Source organism: Rhinolophus hipposideros, assembly GCF_964194185.1.
Source record: "Rhinolophus hipposideros genome assembly, chromosome: 9".
In the NCBI taxonomy this organism is placed as follows: domain Eukaryota; kingdom Metazoa; phylum Chordata; class Mammalia; order Chiroptera; family Rhinolophidae; genus Rhinolophus; species Rhinolophus hipposideros.
Genome location: NC_138055.1, coordinates 16,214,360 through 16,238,940, shown reverse-complemented (window position 1 = coordinate 16,238,940; position 24,581 = coordinate 16,214,360). Strand labels below are relative to the sequence as shown.

The following is a 24,581-nucleotide window of genomic DNA, read 5'->3' as shown; positions in this document are numbered from 1 at the left end:
TACAACATCACAAGCAAAACGTATTTATTAAACAGTTGCTTATATGCTAAGTGATGTTCGAAGAAAGCCAGGGTGTTCTTTACCCTAGGAGATGCAACTAAATATACTGGAAAGATCTATGACACCACATAGATCTGAGTTTAAAGCCCAGCATTCATTCATTCATTATTCATTCAACACTATTTAAGTGGTTTGAATGCTGGGTACTTTGTTAGGCTATGGGTGAACAAATCTCCTGCACTGTCACTTAAAAGATGTTTAAACCTTATCGAGTGCTTTAGCTTCTCTTTGGCTAGGGTGCAACACCAACTTTATAAGCTTTTCATAAAGGTTACCACATGTAAAGCACACAGCAGTATTTCGAAAAAGTTGGTTTCTTCCCACTCCTTCTCAACGAAGGGTTAACGATTCAAAACAAGCCACAAACATATTAACACACTCACAGAACTTAATGAAGAAAGCATTGACCCCTAGGGGAATAAAGAGCAGAAGAGTTATATCAAAACCAAGTCAGGAAATCAAAGAGATTTTGGGGCCTACACCAGGCACATAGTAGATACTCAAAACTGTCTGTTAACTGGATACATGAATCAAGAATTCAAATATTAGGTTGGGGCACAAGTAATTGCAATTTAAAAGGTTAAAAATAATTACAAAAACTGCAATTACTTTTTACCAACCTAATAATTAGAGCCTCCGATTTGACAGGAGGCAACACAATACACTGAACAGGGACCAATCCCAAAAATTAGGAGACCTGGGTTTGAGCCTAGAAAGTCTGGTCCGCAAGCTCTGTTTTCTTAGGCAAATCATGATCTCCAGCCTCTGTTTCCTCATCTGGGGAACTAGAACGTTGAGCTACACCCTTCTTAAGGTTCCCATGATCCCAGGTGAAAATACTTGTCCGCGCTTCAGGCCACCACTTTGTAGTTTATTTGCTCAGTCTGCAATTAAACGTTACATAGGCCCTGGTTCCAATAACCCAAGCTGGTTTGAAAGCCCAGAAAGATGGACTTTCTCAAGGTAGCTCTTTTTTCATTTGTCACTCTAAAGGATAATGTATACACTAGCAAGTTAAGAAACACGTACCACTGCAAAAAAAAAAAAAAAAAAATCCCCATTTTTAAAACCTAAGGACTAAAATTGAGCCAGTCACTTCATGTTTTTAAGCAAACACACTTACCATTGTGTGGGGTTTTATTGTCCCCCCTGGTGAATAGAAGCCTTTAAAAATGTATATGCCTAGAACTGAATACCGTGTCAAATTTATTGGGACCTCGTGTTTAAACACCTGCATCTCATCATCAGCCCTTCATAATATTGTTAAACAATAATTATACTTATGATGAGTAATGAACCCAAATATAGTCTTCCTTGAGATGTACTCATTCTTGCGTGATAAGTAACCCATTACCAGAATATGCAATCTATTCAGGTAAAACAGGATTTATAAATACATCCATACAATACTCAATAAAGCTTTTACATGATTATAATAAACTGTAATGATCTCATCTTCCTTATTAGAGAATTCTCGCCTTACTTGTTCTAGGATGATCGATTTCATCATTTCTATTTACCAGAGTTCTAAATTTCCCTTGCCTAATAAGATTTAAACCCCCCAAAATTGTTTTTTACTTTGAAATTTGACCAAGTTTACTTTAATTTTTTTTCATGTTTAAAATGAAAATGGAAAGTTGAGATAAAGGCTAAGCTTGACTTTGTTTAAAACCAACATTTGCTGATAGATTTAGAAAGAACCCCAGAGGAAGTGATTAGTCTACTTCCCAAAACAGAAAGACAATAGCATGTTGATCACTGTGATCAAAAAGGACAAGCCTCAAAAAAACCCAGCCTTCAATATATCCGACAGTAAGATTCAATATTAGTTAACACTGGTGAGTCAAAAGAAAATATTCCATTAAAAAAAAAAGGATTAGCCCTGTGAAACAGAGACACACAAATAGGCAGTGCATTCATCAGAAGTAGTCAAAGTTAACATGCATGGCCGGCTTTCTATGTGTGTCAGACACTGTTCCAGGCATTTTACATCGAAGTCACTCAATTCCTACAACTTATGAGGTTGGTGCTATCATTAGTCCATCTTGCAGTTGAGAAAGCTGAGGCGTACAAAGATCAGACGCATCTCCCAAAGTCGCAGGACAGAAAGCAGCAAAGCCAGGATTTGAAGTGAAGCCGTTACGACCCCAGGGTTTGTCTGTAAAATCACTATCCTTAACCATTTATTCAGTTTGCCAGCTACTCCAGCAATAGGCATCAGAAAGCAGGGACCAACAAGCTCAGCATCACATTTCTAAGTGACCTGCAGACAGTCAAGAACTCGGTGGGAATTCCACTCTACTCCGGAACTAAACTGGCCTTTTAGAAATCCATCATGTCCTGACCCCAGGTTAGCTCTGGCTTATTGATATGGACTTATCCTCCCTCTCTCAACCCTCTCAGCCCTAAAACTTATCTGATCAATGTCACATTCGCCATAAGTAAAGGAGGCTATGGGGAACCCTGTGCTCAAAGTCCTCAGCCACTCACAGTCTTCCTGAAATGACTGTTAATGTGAGCCTTTGATCCTCAGGCATAACGCTTATCACAGAAGAGGGATCACATGAGCCAAAAAACAGCAACCGCTCCAGCAGCATGGGGTGGCTTCAAGGCCTTGGAGCAGACTGAAGTCGCACTCGCCAGCGGTTTTGCCGCATCCATCATGAAGTGAACCAGTTTGAAGTGGACTGAACACCCACAAGTACCCTGGCGTGTTGACTGAGACTCCAGGTGTTAGACCTGGGAGGGGGTCCTGAGAACCGGGCCAGCTGCTCTGGCACCATTCCCGCAGAACCCCAGTTTCCTGGGGGAAATCCAGACCTGGGGCTAGTTCTTCTTCCACCTCCAAGAAGTTAGTCCAACTCGTCCTGTTAAACCTAAGTCATATCCTGCCCCTCATAGCCCTCCAGTGGCTCCTTATGTCATTCACAGTACAGTCCCCAATGGCCTCCTACTAGAGAGAACAGGACCTGGGACCCCCCATAACTGCTTTGATTAATTTGGGACATTTTTGAGCATCAAAGAGGACCCTGCTAATAGTGACTCTGAAACAAGAACAGGTATAAACCTGGGCTATCCTAGGCAAACAGGGATGTCCCTATTACCTCTTATTTTATCTACTACTCCCCTCACTCACTCTGCTCCATTTTGCTATTCCTTCAATATCTCAGGCCCATTATTGTCTCAGAACCTTCCCACTTGCTGTTCCCTCTGCTTGGAACATGCTTCCTCTAACATCTTCGTGGCTTGGTCCTTCATCTCCATCACCTCTTTACTAAATATTATTGTTAATCTCCCATAACCACCGTATTTTAAAAGCGCCCCACACACAGACACTTATCCCCCTTGGGTTCTTTATCATCATCAAACCACCATACATTCCATTTATTTATTTTGTGTGTTGTCTGTCTTCCCCAGGGCCTCCACAGGTGACTATGCAGGTTGGCCTCTAGCCCACATTCCACTTGTCAAGCCTCACACAAGGGCTTGGGGTTGCCTGAGCCTGGAGGAAGTGTTCCCTTCCGGCCATAGTGGGCACCATTTTCCAATTTGTACAAAGGCTCCATATATCCTAGCAATGATCTTAGTCTCCCCTCCCCCCCCACCCTGCCTGCCGCATTGGAATAGAAACTCGATAATTTGAAACTTACCTTTCTACTTGCTCACTGTCTATCTTCATCGCAAAAAACAAACAAACAACAAGAAGAAAAACTAAGTTGCCTGTAATGGATGCTGGAAAACATTTGTCGAATAAACAAATGAAAACAAGACTAAGCTGTGTTATCATATCTCCAGGTACTGAGATGTTCTTCCCACTTTTTTGATTTAAGTTTCTTTCCACTTTCTCTGTTTCTTTTTACGTTTTAAGCAACTTTACTTTCTTAACCAAACTCAACATGCAGTAGATGCTTTATCTTCAAACTTCAAGGGGAGTGATAAGGTTTAAAACAATCTCTTTTAGATAAATTGCTCAGCCAATTCAAGATTTTACTCAAATCAATTCAAAATTCAAAGTCATTTTCAGGCTGGTCTCTACTCTCCAAAGTGCTCCCCACTCTCCTCCTCCGGCATGGAGCTTGGCAGGAGGAAGCATTCTGCTTTGACCCAGAGAAGGGGTGATAACTCCAAACACCATCAGCTGGGTTGTGCGTGGTCTCGGCTCAAGAGTCTCTTCCCTCCTGGCTGATCTTTGTTCCAGGTGCCATCACAGCTGCTGTAACTGGTTCCAACTGACCTTTGGAATGGGGAAGAGCAGTGCCAGCATCTGCTGCTGACGTCCTGCTCTTGTCCTGGGTCTGGAGCTCTATGCAGCTCGCAGTTTCCTCCTCTAAATGCCTGGCTACTCCTGGGTCTGGCTCCTCTCAGAATTCCCTCCCCCCACTCTGGGTCAAAAAGAGAATTCTGGATCCCCCATGCCACTGGTAGGCTGTGAGCAAACTGGGTGGTTGGTAGGCTCTCATTCTCCCCTTCTCTCTCTCCCTCTCTTTTAAAATACTAGGTTGTACATTTTTATTTGTAAAATATCCGTTCTTAAGATCAAGTATGAGAAAACAAGTATTTGTTAGCTACAGTTTTCTTTAGATTTTTAGATGCCTAGAATATTTCACTGAGAAAATAGACAGGCTACCTTGCCTACTCTACTCTTCTCACCTCATATTGTTGAGGGTCTCCTAGAAGTCTAAGAGAAATAAAGGGACGAAGCCCTCTCTGGGAATTATTAATAGTATTATACACTTCTAATACAGAGCATCTAGCAGATTTTGGTAAAATATACTCATGGTTTTCTAGCTTTGGTCAAATCCTGTAGCATTCTCCCTCTCTTTGCCTCCCTTCTTCTCAGGGCCAGAAAGGAAGCGGGTCATGCTGGCAACTGGTGGGTGACTTTGATTGGGAATTGACAGAATTCTGGGAGGAGTGGTGACCCAGACTCCACATAAGCAGGCTCAGGTATGGGCTTGCTGAATCTGGGTTCTCCAGCCTCAAGTGGTAAGTCCAGCACCTTGGTCCAAAGGGAGTCAGATGACAGGCCTGCTGGGTAGCTCCCTCTGGAAACCTTACCCAGGCCAGAGGGGATGGTTCATCTTTCCCAAATCCCTCTTGCTAGAGCAAGACATGAAGAGTCCTGAGAGGGACTGATAAGGGAAGGAGCTGAGTTCACAGGGGATTGTGTTCACCTTCCCATCTCCAAAGAGCAACCCACACCCCTGAACTGTGCAAGGCAGTATGGGGAATGCGTTAGAGGGGGTGGAACTAAGCTGGGGGCTGGGAAGATTGCTGCAGATTCTCTTTTCCCACTGTATTTGAGAATGGAGCGTGGGGTTTAGCCATATGTGAAGTATCTCATAGGGGTCAGACCCCCTTGATTCTGTTCTCCATCCAGATATATCTTCTCAAAATCTGCCTTCCCCTGAGAAGGAAGCCACACAAAAAAGGAGATTGAATGGATCATTCTCTTCTAAAAGTCAAGTTGCAGATAAAGTCCTGTTTTATATTCTTTTTCCCTACATGTCTCTTTTTGAGGTCCTGGAAGCATTGATATCTTCTGAACTTTCTCAACTTAGTTGTCCAAGGATCTGTTTACCAGTTCCATCCTGTCTCTTTCAATGAATGAAAAACAGAATTTGCCTGAGTGCTCCTCTTCTTTCAACCCAATGTTTGCATATTCCTTCTACAAGCACTGAAGGGATGGAGTTTGGGCATAGCTCATTGCAAGGTACAGATGGAATCCCCTTTCCATCCCCAGTCCTCAACGAGGGGCCCAACAATTGAGGATGACTCCAAATCATGGCAGAGAAACTACCACTCAGGGTGGGGCCACGTGCTGGGAAACAAGACCGGTGGGATCAGTGGTACAGATGTGGGTGCTTCCAGAGTAAAATGAGGTCATTCCGGGAACACTAACTAAATACAACAGAAGAGCAGGGCCAGAGCTGCATGAGGCTACGTGCAGCAGCTGCAGAGGGCAGAGCTTATTCACTGACTCATTCAACAAATACCAAGTGAGCATCTCCCACATACCAGGCATCCCCTCAGAAGCTGGGGATACAACCAAAAATGAAACAGACAGCCTAGAGCCTGCCCCAATGGAGCTTATATTCTAGCACATAGCAGGCACCGAATCAGTATTTGTTGAATTAATCAGTTGAAGAAAATGGCCAAGTTAGCACTTCTCTTCTTTCTAGTGTATCTTCATCAGCCACATTACAAGGGGAAAACAATGATCTCAAATGAGTTGTCAAGAAGTTAGCCAAGATATTTGAAATTTAGTCAGAAAACTTACTAAAGACTATATGTGTGTGTGTGTGTGTGTGTGTACACATATATATGTACATATATACAGATATACACATACATATATATACTATATATCTAAAGATGTTTTACCCATTATTATTAACAATAATCCTTGTGTATAACGTTCTTGACATCTTCATTAAAAATAGTGTAAATTATTATGTTTAGACCTGAAACGTCTATTTGTCTCCTTTATTTTTAAATTTGACGGGATACGTATCTTATATTTATAATTTATAAATACATTATAATGTAGTTTACAACATTCTAATGAATAGACTAGTATATATACAAAACTAAATGTAAGTAGATGGAAGAAATACGCTCTTTTTTTTTTTTTTCCCATGGCTGAAAGTTTGCAATTAGAATTTGGACGCCATTGTTTTAGATCCTGGGGCACAGACTAGCTGGTGAGTAATTTCAAATAGATTTTCTTAGGAGAGCTCCAATCCTGGATTTCTCAGGTTCCATTAGTTCTGAGGCAAGTGAGGCTGAAACCTGACAGAAGGCGAGAGCAAGGTGCGTTCCAGGTAAACAGAACAGTAAGTGAAACCGGCCTAGGAGGGAAGTATGCTCGGAGGGCGGGAGCAGTGAAAGGCTGGAGAGAAAGGGATGAGTGATGAGGCCGTGAAGGTAGTGCCAATAGGGTCTTCGAGCCATAATAAAGACTTTGGGGTTTAGTGGGAGTGAAACTGAAGCCCAGTGGAGGTTTGTGAGCAGAATTATATGACCTGATTGTATTTTTGGAAACGTTACTAAATCCTTCAATCCAACTTTGACCTCGAATATGTTTTTACCACCATCTGTCTGATTTGTGTGTCTATGTCTCAGATGACTCTAAACTGGGAAGGGAAAGCAAAGACATACAAATTTATCCCCCAAATGATGATATCTATCACACTAAACCCATAATTAATTCTATAACTTGCTTTACCACTCAGCGTCAGGTTATTGAGATTTATCTGACGGTGTGTGTAGCTTTAACTTATTCCTTTAAACTACTTGCAATAGCCCATTATATAAATACACCCCAATATATTTTATCCAATCTCCTATTCATTGACAAGTATGTCTTTTCTATTTTCCATTATCAAAACAGAAAACATTCTTCCATATGCCTCCTTGCGTACAGATAGTCTCTAACTTTATACCTGGTGGGAATTGTTGGGTCGATGGTGTTTGCATTCAGTTGTGTTAGATTATACAAATGCTCTCCAAAGTGACTCTGCAGCAATGTATACGCGACTTCTCATTTCCCTACACCTTTGCCAAGTCTGTTATCACCAGACTTTTTAAACTACTATGTCAGCTGATGCATATGTAATAAGCTTAAACGTCTGTTTACACATTCATTGGATATTCAGGTTTCTGCTTTGTAAACTCTCAATTTATGTCCTTTGCTCATTTTTCTACCGTGTTACCTCCCCTTCGCTTACCGACTGGTAGGAATTTCCCTTAAATTCTAGATACCAATCCTTTCAGTATTTGCTTTCCAAATATTCATTGTTAACTTGTCTTTTAACTCTTCTAAATTTTGGTGAACAAAACTTTTTTAATTTTAACGTCGTAAAATTTATCAATATAGTTTTAAAGTTTGTGATTTTTATGCCTTACTTAAGAAATTCTTCTAAGAGTTTAGGGTCATTAAAATATATTTTTATTTTCTTCTAAAGGTTATTCCTTTCACATTTAGGTGTTAAACTCACCCCAAATTTCTTTTTCTATAATATATGGTGGGAAGTAGGCACACAGCTTCATGTTTTACTGTAAAGATACCCAGTTGTTCCAGACACCATTCATTAGATGGTTCTTCCTTTCCCCATCAGTATCTAATATTCCTCCTTCCATATATCAGATTAATATATTCTATTCTGTTCCATTGGCCTATTCTTGAGCCAATAGCTCACTGTCTTATTACTACAGCTTTATAAAAGTCTTGATATCTGGTAGGACAAATCCCCATATTTTGTTCTTCATAAATATTTTTTCTACACTTAGTCCTTGATCTTCTACTCACATATAACTTGTAGGATCAGTTCTTTATTTACCAAAAACACTACAATTATCTTCTTATTCATTGGCATAATATCTCTTCCTTTATTCAGGCCCTCTATTATATCCTTCAATAATGTTTTGTACTTTTCTCCATATATGTCGTACAAATATTTTGTTAGACTTATCCCAAACCAACTTATAGTTTTGGTTTTAATAATTTATATGTTTTAATAATTTGGAGATAATTTTCAAGGTCTGTAATATGTATTGTCCTTTTTTCCCCATTCTTGTACCTCTTTGTTTTTCCTTACACTTCATTGCTTTGGATCCCCAGGACATTGTTAAATAGAAGCAATAATAGTAGACATTCTTGTTTTTCCTTACTTTGATGGAGATGCTTTCAGGGCTCACAATTAAGTCTGATTATTTTTTTCTCTGGACTTTTAACAGATTTGTTTCAGGTTAAGAAAGTGCTTTTCTATTCCCAGTGTTCTAAAAGTTGATTTTTTTTCCCTTCCATGAATTAAGGTTGAAGTGTCTATTGGGATAGTTATATGATTTGACTACCTTAATATGTTAATATATATTTCATGAATTTATTTTTTGATATTAAACTGTTCTTGCATCCCTAGAATAAATTCTACTCTATTGTGATGTATTTTATTGTATATATTGCTGAATTTGATTTTGCTAGTATTTAATTTAATATTTTTCATACATGAGATTGATTCATAGTTTATCAAATTTTTTGTTCAATGTGTTACTAGCTTCAAACTGGCTTTTTCTCTTTCTTTGTATAATGATTATCTGACATTTGAAATTTTAATAATACTTAGCACAAAACTCATGGCATGCTATTTTTGAGGGAATGGAAACTTCTGAATAGTGCTTTTAATTTGTTGATATAAGTTATTCATATATTGACTCTTGATCTTCTAAGTCTCCTTGCTATTTGTATATCACATTTCCTTTTTAATTCATAATATTGTTTCGCCTTTTTTTTCTTGATCAGTCTTGCTGGGTTTGTCCATTTTATTCACTCCTTCCAATCATAATCTTTTTTTGTTGTTGATTATCTCTAATTGTGTTTTTGTTTTCCATTTTGGTGATTTCTTGTCTTACTTTGATTAGTTCCTTCTTTTTGCTTTCCTTGAATTTATTCTGTTGTTTGAATAACTCACCTGTAAGTTTAATGCTTAGCTGTTTAATTTTCAACCTTTATTTTTCTCTACTATGAGATTTAAGGCATAAATCCATCTCTAAGAACCACTTTAGCTGCATTTCACAATTTTTCTTATCATTATTTCTGAGTATTTTCTCCTATATAATATTTTCTCCTTTTTATCATTATTTCTTCTTTGACCCATGAGTCATTTTGAAGTAAATTTTTTGGCAACCATTTTACAGGTAATATTTTTATTATTGATTTCTGTGCCAGATACTCTTAGTCAACTACCTTAACATCCATTCTCTTCTTATCATTTGCAACAGAGCCCTAGCTGGAAATCACAATGTGCCCAATTAATGACTATTTCCCAACCTGTCTTGCAGCTAGGTCTGACCATGAGACTAAGTTTTGATTAATGAGCTATTAGGTACCAAGCATCTCAAAATTAACAGGTTCTGAATACAACTACTAATGATCTCTGCCAAAATCTATTCCCAAGATTCCCAATACCTCTGCATATGAAGTAAACCACCTACCCCAGTTATTTTAGGCTAAAAACCCAAAAGTCCTTCTTGATTACTCTTTTCTTCCCACCCCACATCCAGCTCATTAGGATGTCCTATCACTTCTACCTCGAAAATATTTCTAAACTCTGACCACCTCCCATTCACTCAACTGCTATGAACCTAGTCCTCGTCACCACCTCCCCTCATTGGAATATTCTAATAACTTCCTAATGGGACTCAAGTTCTCTCATTTCCAAAAAGTTCTTCCTGTGTACATCATCCCATGGACCTCTTACATAATAAATTAGATCATTTCATCCCCTGCTATAAAATGAACTCTCGTATGGTTTCTGCTTTGAAGCTAGCAGACAAACTCCTTTCCTTGGCCACATGGCCCTGTGTGACCAGGCCTTGGCCCACCGCCCATTCACACCTTTTCTCTCCATTTCCGGCTGTGCTGACATCCTGTCCACTCTCAAATATGCTAAGTCCAGTCTGTCACACGATGTTTTGTTTGTTTGTTTGTTTTTTGTTTTTTTGTTTTTTTTTTTTGCTTGGAACAGCTTGCCTGCAAGAACATTCTGCCAGCCCAAACTTTACCTTCTAATAGTGCTTAACTGAGCTCAAATATCATGTCTACAGAAAGGCCTTCTCAGACCACCCTATCCTTTCTAAAGCAGCGACCTCCCCCACTAACCCACATCAACCTCGACCTCATTACCCCCATATGCCTTTTCACAGCACTGAAGTTTTCATTATCTGCAATTATCTTACTCATTTTTTGTTTATTTTTCATTACCCATGTTCCTCACTATATGATAGGCTCCTAGAAGGCAAAGATTTTTTTTCTTTACTGTTACTTTTAGAATAGCTTTCTGACCATCGGGGTGGCCCTTAAATACAATATATAATGTACAGTTTTAGAATACACACACAATATGGGTCATTTGATGTCTAATATTATATAAAATATGTTCTATATATGATGTAAAGGCATAATATACAATGTATAATATACAATATGCAATAAAGTATTCATCAATATACTACAAACGATGACAAATATTATGAAAGTCTTTTAAAGATATACGTCTTAAATTTTTTAGCCCTATCCTATACTTCCTCCAAAGTCATACAAACACAGGAAGAGAAAGAGAAGGACAAGAAAAGGAGAAAAGAGAAAAAGGAGGGGATGAAACCATTTGAAAGAGGATCCAGCTGACCTTCATCTCACAAAGGACTCCAGTTCCTTCCTGGTCCTCACTTCAGCTGTCAAGAGGAAGGGAGTGGCAGGCGCCCAGAAGGCACTTGTCTGTAAGCTTGAGAGACATTACATTGCTATAGTATAAGCTAATTCGTAACATCCAGTTCTCACTGCCACCTGCATCATTCCTTGCCAAGTGAATGGGCCTGTGCTCTCCTTTCCTGAAGTTTTGCCTTCTGAGAGCCTTCACACACTAATGGAGGAATGGCAGCAATAAGGGGACTTCACTGAGGTCCATTTTCTCCTTAACACGGTCTGTCCTGGGAATCATAGAATCCCTAAATTGCAAGGATTTTAAGAGGTCAACTACTTGAATTCCAAATGGAAAATAAACTAATGAAATAGCATATTGCAGATGCCTAATTTAGATATATTCCTGGGCTTTGGTGGTATAAAAACAGTTAGAAAACAAGGTCAGGTTTCTCAACTAGGTCATGTTTTCCTTCTTCCCACAGCTGGCCTTTTTCTTTCAGCCTACAATATGATTTTACACATCTCTTGATTTCTATTCTTGAATTCTATTTCCAGTCACCATATGCTACTTTTTAACAAGCAGTAATCTGAGCGCTCCTGCTCACAAATTTTAGAAAGTGGAGACTATAGAGAAGAAAACTGGAATCACTCCTCCCTATGTGCTGGAGACTTTCTGATTTCATCAGTGTCACTGAGCTATATGGTCCCTTCTAAAGGGCACTGCCATTACCTTTGTGGTGAATAGGAAGGAAATGAAGGCAATTAGTCCTTAGGATGTAAACTTCAGTGTAGGCTGAAAGGTTCTCCCCCGCCCCCATCGCGCTTCTGTAAACATAGCTCTGGTGGTACCAAACCTGGGAAGCTACGACAGCTCCATGACAACTAGTTGGGCCAGCCATGGTGACTACCTCTATGTACACATCACAGTTATTTACGGACACGCATAAGCACACTGCAATGACAAACATTCACTTGGCTCTCACCAAGAGGAGGCCATTAACAAGCAGTGGAGTAGAAGGCAAGATGGGGGCAGAACATTACTAAAGCGTCAGCTTTGTGCTTCATGCATCCAGTTGTTTATTTTTATAGACTGTAGGAAGGTGGCATTGTTGTCCTAGTTTCTATATGTTGTACCACATACAAGCACTGCAAAGCCACCTAAGGCACTATGATTTCTATGGTTCGTCATCAAATGGATGATACATTTTTCTCGTGGTGTACGTATCTGTGTGTAAAGGATAAAAAAGGTAGTATGAATCTCAAAGATCCTACGTGCGGCAGGAAATGTCTTTTATCATTCTTCTTATTTTAAAATTTTAAAAATAAATCTTTCACCCGCTGTACAGTAAAATCATAAGAACAACAAAGGAAAAAGTCTTCTTATATATCAAACAACTGAACCCAAAACGATGAAACAAAGGACACATCCCTACACAGTGATACTCTGCTTACTCACATTTGCATGTGGTATGCGCCTCTCCCAAAGGGTTGCACTCCTCGCAATGGGAATGTAGCAAGAAGGTTTCTGCAAGATTCGAAACAAGGCATTTAGTATCACTTCAGTAATTCTCACAAAGATATATTTCCATTCCTGGGAAGACTTTTCGGCGGAGCAGAGCTAATTCGTTCAAACAAATGCTGTTCATTCCCCGAATAACCTGATATTGTCCAGAATACCTCCCTAGGTGCTAGGGGAACAATTCCTACCCTCAAGAGTCCAGAAGACACAGGTTGTAATTAAAGAATCACACATATAAATGCAAACGTTTCAACTGTGACAAATGTTATGAATGAAACGATGTATTTTAAGAATATTGGAATATATTGGGATGAAAGAGAATTAAACATTTACACCCTTTGCCATGTGGCTTTGAAGTACTTCCCAACCAAGTTAATGAAGTATGTTTCTTTGTCCCATTGATGCTGAGGTAGGCTCTGTGATTTGCTTTGGCCAGTGACATATTCGTACACATGACATGAGCAGAGGCTTTCAATGGACATGCAGGGTTTGGCTTGGCCTCTTGCGTTTCTGTTTAGCAAGGAAAAAAACATGCCGCAGGTTGCCACTGGTCCCAGAACGAGGAGACAAAAGTAATAAACTTGAACCTAACCCAAGCCTTGAGCCAACTACAGATGAGCTCAGCAGAGCCGTAGACAACATAAAGACCAGTGAACATGAATAAGAAACAAATGCTGTTTATTGAAAGCCACTGATTTTGGTGTCGTTTGTCATGCAAAATTATCATAGCAGAAAGCTAATTGATACAAATACACAATAGGTCCATTCAGGGAGGTCGGAAAAGCCCCCCCCCCCCCCCGGGCATGTGACAATAGTAGGGAACTTTGTAATTGTACTTAAAATATCAAACCGCAATAAGATAATATCAGGATTTTTTTTCATACTTCTGCTTTTCAATTGGATGCTTTTTATTCAGTCAGTTTAGGTTAGTCCTAATCCTCGGGATCTTTGACTTTTTGTTGGTCAATTTTGCTAAAATTGTGCCTCAGCCTTTTATTGGCCTAGGAAACCTGGTGTCATGAAGGAGAGACCCCTTCATGGGGTGTAACCAGGGTGTAAGCAGGTTTCCAGATACCAGGAAAACAATGGCAAGTCCACCACCTTCTATCCTCAAAGTGATTTGAGTCAAAAGAAGGAGACAACAACCAAAGAATCACATAAATAAAGGCAAAATTTCAATGATACTAAATGTTATGAAGGAGACACACATGGGGTACATATATGTGGAGCCAAGTAGTATAGATTAAGTAAACCTAGCTGACAGACAGGAGAACCTCAGTAAGAGACAAAACTGGAAGAGACAGTAGCATCTCTGAGATCAAGTACCAGGACTAACAGAACCTGACAAGAGACGTAGAAGGAGGTTCTAAGTTGAATCTAGAGGAAGAAATTGGGGAACCTAAAGAGGGTTCAGAAAACTGAAAATGAGTAGCACTGTAATTGGGCTGTACTTGTACTGCCTGGCAGGTACAGCTGGGTGCCTGTGGGCCATACTTATTTGTCTTTCCATGATGTCAAGAAATGTGTCATTTACATAGTATCCCTGGCATCAACGCTGCATTGGGCACATAGCAAGCATCCAATCGATGGATTTAAAGAATGCAGGTGGATTCTCCCATGATCCCAAAAGGAGTCACAGAGAATGAGAACTAGAAGGAATCCTAAATCAACATTCTCATTTGATAGGTGAGGAAACTGCCCAAGATCACACAAGACTGTCATGACAAGCCAGTGGCTAAATTTTAGAGTTTGGACTCCGTGTTCCACCCCATAATCCTCTGCTCAGTCATCAGCATGAATATGAAGACATATTGTCTTCAAAATCCAGCTTTCAGGTTTCATTGGGAAAGCAACCCCAAGTCTGCAGAGAAGGGAAGGGCTCTCAGTTACAAAGCGAGAATCACCAGGTGGAGAGTCAGGCTCATCTCCATAACGTGCCTCTCAGTCCCCTTCCTCAGTGGATTTCCTGTCACTCACTCCAACCATGTACCTTCACACAGCTGGCTGTCTTCACCCTTACCCAGGGGGTCGGCACCCAGCAAATAATGTGTCCCAAACCACACTGCTCTGACACATGTCTTATTTCAGTGGAGATTTCTAAGTGTCACTACTCAAAGCTATGCAGGTGATCGATAGCACAACTGGGTGGCATCATTCACAGAGTATAACACAGCATTGCCTCCTAAGGTCGTTCAGTTGTACCACCTGAACATCTGTACACAGCAGTCCTGAGAATTCTGTCCTCCAAACAATAAAGCCCCATGATAGCCAACAGTCTGGGGAAATCACATACATTCTTTCATTTTAATAGGAAACTCTTTCTAAAGAGTAAAGGCACCTGCAAGAAGAAAGAAGAATCAGGGATTGGGATTATCTGATTCTTTAGAAAAGCTTTATTTTGAACTTTTAAGCAAGCCTAGGATGCAGGTAGAATTTCTCTGTAAACAAAAAATGCTATTGTAATCAACACGCAAAAAAAGGCTTGAAAGAATAAAGCTGAGACATTCATTGCCAGTCATTAACCTGATTTTCTAATGAATATGGCATTAGGCATTCATTAACAATCATTTGTGTTTATGTTGAACAGTGGATGTATAATGAAGGTTGCATATGAAAGCAAAATTAAACCAGGGAATTTTGGACACTTATAAAGCAATTAACTTGTTTGGCAGTAATTACACATTGAAAGCTAAATCAAGTGCATTTAGAAAGCCACAAGAGTCGCCACATAAACCAGAGGTGCTTTCTCTAAAATAATGGAAAAACTTCTCTTTCTTTCAAAATGAAAGAGAAAGGCACAAGTATGGTATAAATGACAAACAAGGCCCAGGTCTAATGAAAAGAAAGACGGTTACAGCCCCTATGTTAGAGAAGAGGCAAGTTACTGAAAAATACAACAGCTCGGCTTATTAAAATTTAAAAAGAAGGAAAAAAAACCCTGTTGTAACCACAATGATGTGAAAACAGGTGGTATGTGCTGGAGAGTCCAAGTTTTTGTTGTTTGTACAACTGGGCATGCACACATGTGCGCGCACGGGCACCAGTCTACGTACTTGAACTAACTAGTTGATGTGTGAAGAGTAAAAACCGAACCCACAGTCAGATCCTTAGACAGCCACTCCTCTCAGTAGTTACCAAGTCTCTGTCGCTGACAGCTTTGTAACTTGATTCTCCAAATGAGTGCTTGACTTTTTTTTTTCAATTTAGCACATGGTATTAAAGGTCACACATTAATTGCATTCAGGGACCCCATTTTTACAAAAGAAGGAAGAGCAATTTACTTTAAATTAAGAGACCCCCTCCGCCCCACCAAGGAAAAATCATTACTGAACTGGTGAGGGAGGAAAGTAAATACAAAATTCCATGTGTCCACAACATTCATGAACAGAAACTTCATTCCAAAAATATGTTCAAAATCCTATGAAGCTTTCAAGATGATGGATGCATTTTCTCAGAATTTTCAGTCCTACTGTAGTCGGTCAAGAAATATTAGGGAAGTGCTGTTGGGGGCTGCTCATTTATTTTTGCTTTCCTGGGGCCACAGTAGGATGGCTAGTCTTTAGGTGGCCCCCGTGGTCCAAGCTAAGGGACAAACTTTTCCAAACCCAAGCTTTGACCATGCTCCTCCAAAAGACCTGAAGATTCATGAGCCCTTCCCCTCTGACAAATAGCTTCGCAAATAGGGGGTGTAGGCACTTAAGCGTTAGTAACCAAAAGAAAAGCTCCCAGAGGGATCTCTAAAGGGTAGCTGGCTTCTGGAAACGTTTACCAAGTGCTTGGGGGTCAACTATGCTCAAAGCAAATACTTGCTTTGCTTTGGGATTGGAATGGAAAACGGAAACCAGACGATAGCTTTTGAAATCCTCGCTTAAGTTATTTAGCTGCTACCAAATAAAAAATGTGTATGCCAGGATGGGTTGTGTGCATTTCTCTCCAGAGATGCGATCTCTCCTTAAAAAGATAAACATTTTATTTCCAAGCATAGGATCAAGACGTTCAGCTGAAAGACTGGTTTCTCGCTTATTTGAAACCATTTTAAATATGTAGATTGTGTACCTAGTCCTAATTAATATAAAGTGTTTCATTTGAGATTTCCTTAGTCAGAAAACTAGTTCCTGATTTTGACCAAAACCACATCAATATGTCATTCTCTTTGCAACAGTCCCAATACCTTTTCCTGAGTCTTCATAGACAAATACGTTTATATATCAGGAAATTCAAAGACTACATTATTCTTGAAGGCACCTGCTACTAATCCAGCGCTTCTTACATTTTATAGTCATTAGAATCATGTCAGAAAGTAGTTCAAACGCAGATCCTGATGAGGAGGGCTTACGTGGGGCCAGAGACTGCTTTCACAGCAAGCTCCCAGCTGATGTTGATTTCCATACAGCCACGCACTGATCTACTGAGCTCTGTAGTAAGTAGCTGGTGTAAAACGGTTGCAAGATCAGGACCAGAGATAACTGAAGCCTTGGAAATAGATCAGTCTCTCTCCAAGAAGAAACCTGGAAAGTGGATTGGACCAGAAATTTAGCAATAGAGGAATGAATTACCCATTAGAAATAAGATAAACAAGGAAAGCGGTTTAGTCACCACGACTCCTTAATAGGTGCTCCCCAGCTGCCATACTTTTGGTCCACCGTCCCAGTTGTTGAAATCCAGACAATTCAATTTGCCAAATTATTATTGATATTCCATGCACTATGTTAAGCACTGAGAATGTAAAAATAAATGAGTCATCATCCCCATAATGCTTCCCCAGTACAATTACAACATATCAGGACAAAAACTGTGATAAAAGGATGCATAAGGTACCAGATAAAAAGAATGCGTAAGGAAGCTCCTAACCCAGAGCAAAGGAGAAGAATGTTTAGACAAGTTACAAACATCAGGAAACACTTCTTGGAAGAGACGTCAGCTGAGCCGAATGTTGAAGCAGGAGCAAAAATGATCGAGTTGAAGAGGAAATAAGAGTATCATTAGCAGGGGATCGGCATGGGAAAGTGTCTAGACTGGGAAAGCATTCTGATCCCAGGGTAACCAGCAGGCGAGCTGTTGCAGTAACTCCCTCAATCCTCCACCAAAGGACTATTGAGAGGCAACTCTTGTTATCATTATTTTGTAGATGAGAAATCTGAAGCTCAGAGAATTTAATGACAGCCCAAAACAAAATCACTAAGTAAGTGGTGGAGTTGAGACTCCAGCATGAAACTGTCTGGTTACAGCCTGTGTTCGTTCAATTTATTCTGGGGTCTCCCATAAATATTTCAGTATGACTGGACTGTGGGATAGGAGGCAGTGCATGACTGGATAAAAGATCGACATAGCATTTTCCATAAGGATTCCAGACTTGAATCTTTTCTTTCCTGAACTAGAATTTTGCTAAATAAACAGAAAAATAATCCAACCCAATCTCATGGTGATTTAAGATTTTTAACAGCCTTGGGCAGACTCTGGTTGACAAAGAATTTGGGGCCCTTAAAAAAAAACTAATGATTTCACTGTTTGATCGCATGCTAATTTATTACCTTTTAAAAGATCTAGATTTTGAATAATGAAACAACAAAGGCTGAGCCTGGAACAAGGGAATTATTGACAAAGCCATAGCACTATGGAGCCTTCCAGCAACGTACAAAACACTCCTAACGTTCTCTGGATAGATACATTGGTTTGGCTAGCAAATGCACCTGGTTTCAGCCTGCACTTATCCTTTTGGCCTGGAGCCCTAGTATAAGGCACAGTGTGCCTACCATACATGGAGGCCTTATGTTGATGATTTCAGCTGGGGTACACAGTACATGGCATAGAGGTGAACATAAAAACTAGATTCTGAAAGACAGTGACATGGAAATAAAGGCTGTGGGTATAGGACACACTACTTTTAGGAGTTTAACCATGAATAGAAAACAAGAGATGGGACAGAAGCTAGACGGGCAGCAGGGTCAAGTGTTGACTTTCACCATCCCCACCCCTAAATAATTAGAGAGACCTGGTAAGGCTTAGAAACAGAGGAAGGGGGTGTGGAGGTGAGGAAGTAGGCTTAACACACACAATAGTTAACTTTAAATTCAAAAGCTTCGATTCCTTATTCTAATCCTCTCTTCAAGAAACACAAAATCATCTAGGATTAAAAGATTCTTTGAATCTAAGAAGATATACACGTGATTCCTCCTAAAATAAGACTCAAACATTCTTGAATGAAATAACTTACTCTTTCTGTATGTCGTGATTATAAAATTGATTCCTCAATTTCTTATGGTCAGCCACTGATTTCAGAAGCCCCAGGATCACAATGGGAAAATGGATTTCTAACGTGCATAGTTATGTAATCATTGTTTTTTATTAAAGTCATAACTTATAGACAAGTTTCCTATTCAACAATTAATATGCATAATAAACTGTTCATAACCAAAAACTGTATATTCTTTTTCAACACCTGTTGTAACAGTTTCTTAACCTAGAGACCTAAAAACACATCTGCTGGCAGTTTTTCTCTTCCTCTTGTAACTAGGCAATCCAGGAGGTGGACACGTTACATTTTGTGTGGCCAAATATTAGCAACTTCATTATAAACCTATGATCATAATTTTTGAGTATAAATAAACATAGTAAACTCTTAAAATATTAGCTTTAACATTAGTTATCAGGAATAAAAGAGTTTGGGTTTCAGTTAGTCATATGTTTCATCTTTTATTGTGGTTACCGTTTCAGAAGACTCATTGAATTTTTAGGAACCTGCCAGTCCAGTCAAAAGAAATCACAAATCCTTAACTAACGTATGCTAACTTTTCTTTGAGGAACAAAAGAAGCATCTTTGTTTGTTCCTCACCAGCAAACACCAAGCCATCTAAAAGGAGTCCTTTCAGTGGCAATGTTAGCAGGGAAATTCAATTGTATTTAATTAAGTTCTTCCAAAAAAAACTGCACACAGAAGCACCAAAGAGGTTATCAGAGGTCAGATGCCTGTCATGACTTTCTGACCCTCCCAAAATGCCAAATAAAAGATAGTGGTATCCCCGCTGGTAAGATGGGCTTCCACATTTGTGTCTCCCCCTTTCTGCTTTAATTTAATAGCAATCAGCACAATATGGCTGCTTTTTTCTGAACAATAGGACAGGCAGAAGTTAGATTTATAGCGTTGCAAGGGGAAGATAGGACAAGAGAGGCTCACTATGGCTTTCAAGGTTCAATAAGAACATTACTTTGATACTCATAAAAAAAAACTTGAAAATCTACTTAACATTCATTGTTGTTAGAAATGGACAGATGTGCACTTCTGAAATTTCATATCTAGAGCTATCTTAAATTTTCAGTTTTCTTATGGATTCTTTTTTAAAAGAACATGCAGCTGAATAGGATTTCTTCCCTACCAAAAAAAAAAAATATATATATATATATATATATATATATATATATATATATATATGATCTCATTATACATTTAGGAGCTATTTAACATTAAAATATTAAATATTTATGTAGCGATTCTTATTTTCCAAATTTCATAATTTTCACAAGTCTACTAACAACCTTATAATAAGTAAATTTATTGACAGTCAGAAGTACTAAATGTGTTTCATGAAACCAGACAAAAAGTAATTAACCCAAATGTTATTTAGAGTTTGAATGTCTAATTACAAATGAGTCCCAGACATGGAACTTATTTCCTGAAACATTTCATGTTTAGGAAATGGCATTCTTAAGTGATACTAGAAGGAGAATCGTAGAATCTCAGACCCAGAAGACGTCTTAAAGATAATTTAATCCACTATCCCAGCTGACATCTGAATCCCCTCCCTCCCATAACACTCCCACCCCACTGTCATCCAGTCTGTAGCTGGATAATTCCACAGACTTCAAACTCACTGTTTCCTGCAGCCACCCATTTCCAGGGAAAATTGGAAATCTAGACTAAAAGGAGCCTCAGTTTTGAGGTCAAGTGCCCCAAATTTTAATCCTTGTTCTGTAACCAGTTTAGGATTTTGAGTAACTCATTTCATCTGTCTGTGCTTGTGTAAAAAAGAAGGTAAAAATATTTGTATGATCATTTCTGAGTTAAGATCCTTGTGCTCAAATTTGTATGCTGTAAAATTTTGTCCTGTATGGCAGTTAGGTTGGCATCAACTTGAATGCCAGCTCAGATCAGTGGGCAGTGGCTACCTAAAGTGCTACATTTAGAAGGACACTGAGGCCTTCCAGATTTCATGGGAAAGAGTACCACGATGCACTAGCATGATTGTCACGAGTACAAGCAAGTCCAAGGGGGATGGGATGCCTGTTTACCATCTTTGCTCTTAGTAATGCCTAGAAAAGAGCTATAAGAGAACATTTGGGACTGTAACTTTATTCCAGCAAGAGTACCTGAGAAGTCAGGGCAGGTGAGAACATAGAGGTTATTTCCAAAGTGGTTCTATAGTCATGGGGATCAGAGCAGCCTGACCTCTGCCCTTTCAGATCAGCAAGTCAAGTTAAAAGACTCTATAAGATCAACTCCATTCACTCTTTCGAAAGTCAAGCATGAGGTAAAGAAGGAAGAAGGATCAGCAGTTGCTGATCACATCTCAACAGCCCTGTAGAGCAGGTATTACGGTCTCTATTAAGATTTTAAAAACAAAAACAAAAGCAAAAAAAAACTGACTGAAAGATTAGGTAGCAGTCCCAAGGACTCAGCTACTAAACAAGGAGGGTGTGAATTAAGATCTGTTCCCAAAATACCTCCAAATATCGCCAAATAACTTTCATTATTTTAATTATCTTGAAAAGAGAAGTACAGAAAAAGATTATGCTGCAATTGTGTCCATCTTCTCTGGTCCATTTTAGTGCATGGCACACCTGCACATTCGTTTCCCAGCTTTGTCCATTATAATCAAGCTAATATACATCTAATTAATTTGATACATATCTGAAAATATCAGTCTTTTATAGTAATAACACCATTCTAATAGGGTCAGATAATTAACTCTATAAATCTTTCTTAATATGTAAACATTTTTAGAGAAGTCCTTAGAATGATCAAAGGACTTATTGTCAATTTTATTATGCAAAACCATAGCAATATATTCTTTCCAGAACCCTCTATTTTTCTTCCATATCCAGACATCGATATTCTTGGTATTGTGTCATTGGGTACCATGAAATACAGTTATTATCCAAAAATGAAATCATAGAAAGTGAATTGTGAAACGGACAATTAGAGAGAGAGAGAGAAATCGAGACAGAAAAAGACACAGAGAGACAGAAAGAGAGGAGAGAGAAAACCATTATTTGAATTCCATACCCCAATCCCACTCTAAATACAAGTCATAAAGGAGCCCAATACTGCTTCCCCTGGCAACGGGCTGAATGACCGATGCAGCGAGCCCTTGCAGCTAACTATAGCACTCTCAGCTGATAGAGTGTCATGCAGTGGACATGAACTTATGTACACATGTACACCTGAACACCGGTGCCACGTTGGGACTTGTTACCAGCACAGCAAAACCCCATTGATACCCCATTGTTAAGCGCATGTTCTGGAACTCTTTCTGCTTACTAACATTTTAACTGGATCTACATTTTTAACCTCTGAATTGGCAGAAGTAAAATGTCATAGTTCAGAATCAAAATGAGAAATACTTAGAACACTGAGCCCTCTTTTATTGAATAGCCTCTCAACAAAACAGTAACATTATTTTACCTCCACGAAACAGTCATGTCCAAATAAATAGTACTGGTCTACCAATGCATGCTATGGTGTTTATCTGATATACTGGAATAACATTTGAGGAAGACTAATGTCCCATATCACAGAGCGTGAACTTGGCTTCTCTTTTCACATGGGAGGATGTGTTGTATACAAGGTGGGAAAAGCAGGGTCTCTGGAACCTGACATGGTGCATTTGTCTCTTCCCTCCTTTGCTAGCTCTGTGACCTCCAGTAAATAAAAACAAAAGCAACCATGTACCACTTCTGATGTGTCAGGCATCTTATATGTATTAACTTTTAATCAGTCTGAAGTAGTAGATAGTAGAGAATTCAAGTGGTAAGTAAATCGTACAATTGTGTGTGTGTGTGTATATATATATATGTATATATATATATATATATATATATATATATATATACATATATATATATATATATGATCAAGTTAAAGTTGTATTTTTAAAATAAACCTTTTTCATAATCTGAGGAAAAGCCGGCCTTCACCAAACATGAAAACCAAATATACGAGGATAATGGAAACCCATGAAAGCTTAGCACCAAATGGGTCTGTAAGATATAATGGAATTCAGTGACTGATTATTGCGTGATTTCAACCACAGAAGCATAACACAGTCTTACGTACTGGGCTGCAGCCAAGGGAGGACTGCATGGCCAGCATGAGGCACAGAAGATGGCCTGGGGCACCGCAGTGACGCGGTCATAAAGACGGTGCTGAATAAGTCTACTTTGGTCAAAGAGTTAGGCAGCCCCGTGAGACTCCCCTGAATGCGGTGCAGGTCACCCCAAAGCGGGGGTTACCTCAGGAGAATAAAACGAAGCAATAAAGAAATATATAGAGGGGAGTAACTTATTTAAATTGTAGATTCCAGCATGCATACCCAAAAATTCCCTGGTGTCAGAGACCCCTTTCTTTTCACGTGGATTCTGGTCAAGTCGATGAAATCAATACAGTATATAACTACACATTCACATGGTCTCACCTGAAACCACTCAACCCTACTCCTGGGAGACAGCCACAGGCTGAGACACCAGAGCCATTAGGCAGCCTGTCTTGATGGCCTACCCATCACCCAGCACCACCCAGAAACATAGGGGACCCCCAGAGGAGGCTCAACCTGCTATCGTCTGCATTTTCTAGACGCTGAAGCAGGTCCTCCATGAGATCAGCTCTCACATCTGGTAAGAGGTAAGGCTGTAGATTCTATTCCCAGAGCCCTTGAATGCCAAGCTCATGCCTCTCCCACTTCACTCCCCTAATGCTACACCACAAATCAATTAATATAGCCTCTGACACATAATAAGCATTTAGTAGAAGTAGCTCTTTGCTTTTTTTAATTTTTAAGACAGCTGCTGAATAATCTGCAAAATATCATGACAGTCTGTGATTCATGCTTTACAGTAACATATGCTTTCAGAATTTAATTTGGTTGTGAACAGAATTAAATGTGCTGAAAATCAGGCCACAAGATCTTCCTAATGAGGGGCAGAACACAATAGTCACCTTACGTGAAGAGCAATTATTTAACATGAGTTCACGAATTGCTTGGTGGTGTTTCTTGTGGAGACAGGCACAGCTGCTGCACTGAGGAAGTGCCAAATTTTATTCAGTTTCCCCGTTTCCAGGAAGAAAAAATCCTCCTGCCTTTTTCTGTAGGTCTCCTTATTCTCCTCAGATGGCTCCACATGATTTAGCAGTGATTACTGAGGCATCTCTGTCTTCATTTCTAAATACTTGTTATTGGCCTTTGGCAACTGAGTGTGTGAGTATGTGGGTGGTGGGTTGTCATTGGGTTGCTCGGTTTTACTGTAATTAAAATGTATGTTATGTGATAAGGGCATGCACATTTATTAATAATAATAAGATAGACGTGGATAGAAAAGCACTATAGAAAACGTTTGACTCCCAGAGTTTTTCAGTTGATCTGAAGAGCTGGTAAAGCCCTCAAAGTCTGACAGAACATTCTAGGAACCAAAAGATTTTGTGCATTACGGGGGTGGGGAGGAGTGGGTCGCATGTATCACTGGACAGAGCTCAACATACTGGGAAAATAGACTCATTTTCTTGGGAGGCTGGAAATCCTGTAATGGCCAGAG

General features: G+C 39.4%; 1 protein-coding gene across 1 annotated transcript in view; it reads right to left on the bottom strand.

Annotated features, from left to right (window-relative positions):
- Positions 1-24,581, bottom strand: part of LOC308501823 (uncharacterized protein C12orf42) — a gene marked incomplete at both ends in the record, with an annotated part of 124,369 nt that overhangs the window by 76,337 nt on the left and 23,451 nt on the right. The window contains one exon of the mRNA XM_081058914.1: positions 12,717-12,785. Coding sequence (XP_080915040.1) covers positions 12,717-12,785 — 69 coding nt within the window. The remainder of the gene's footprint in view (positions 1-12,716; positions 12,786-24,581) is intronic.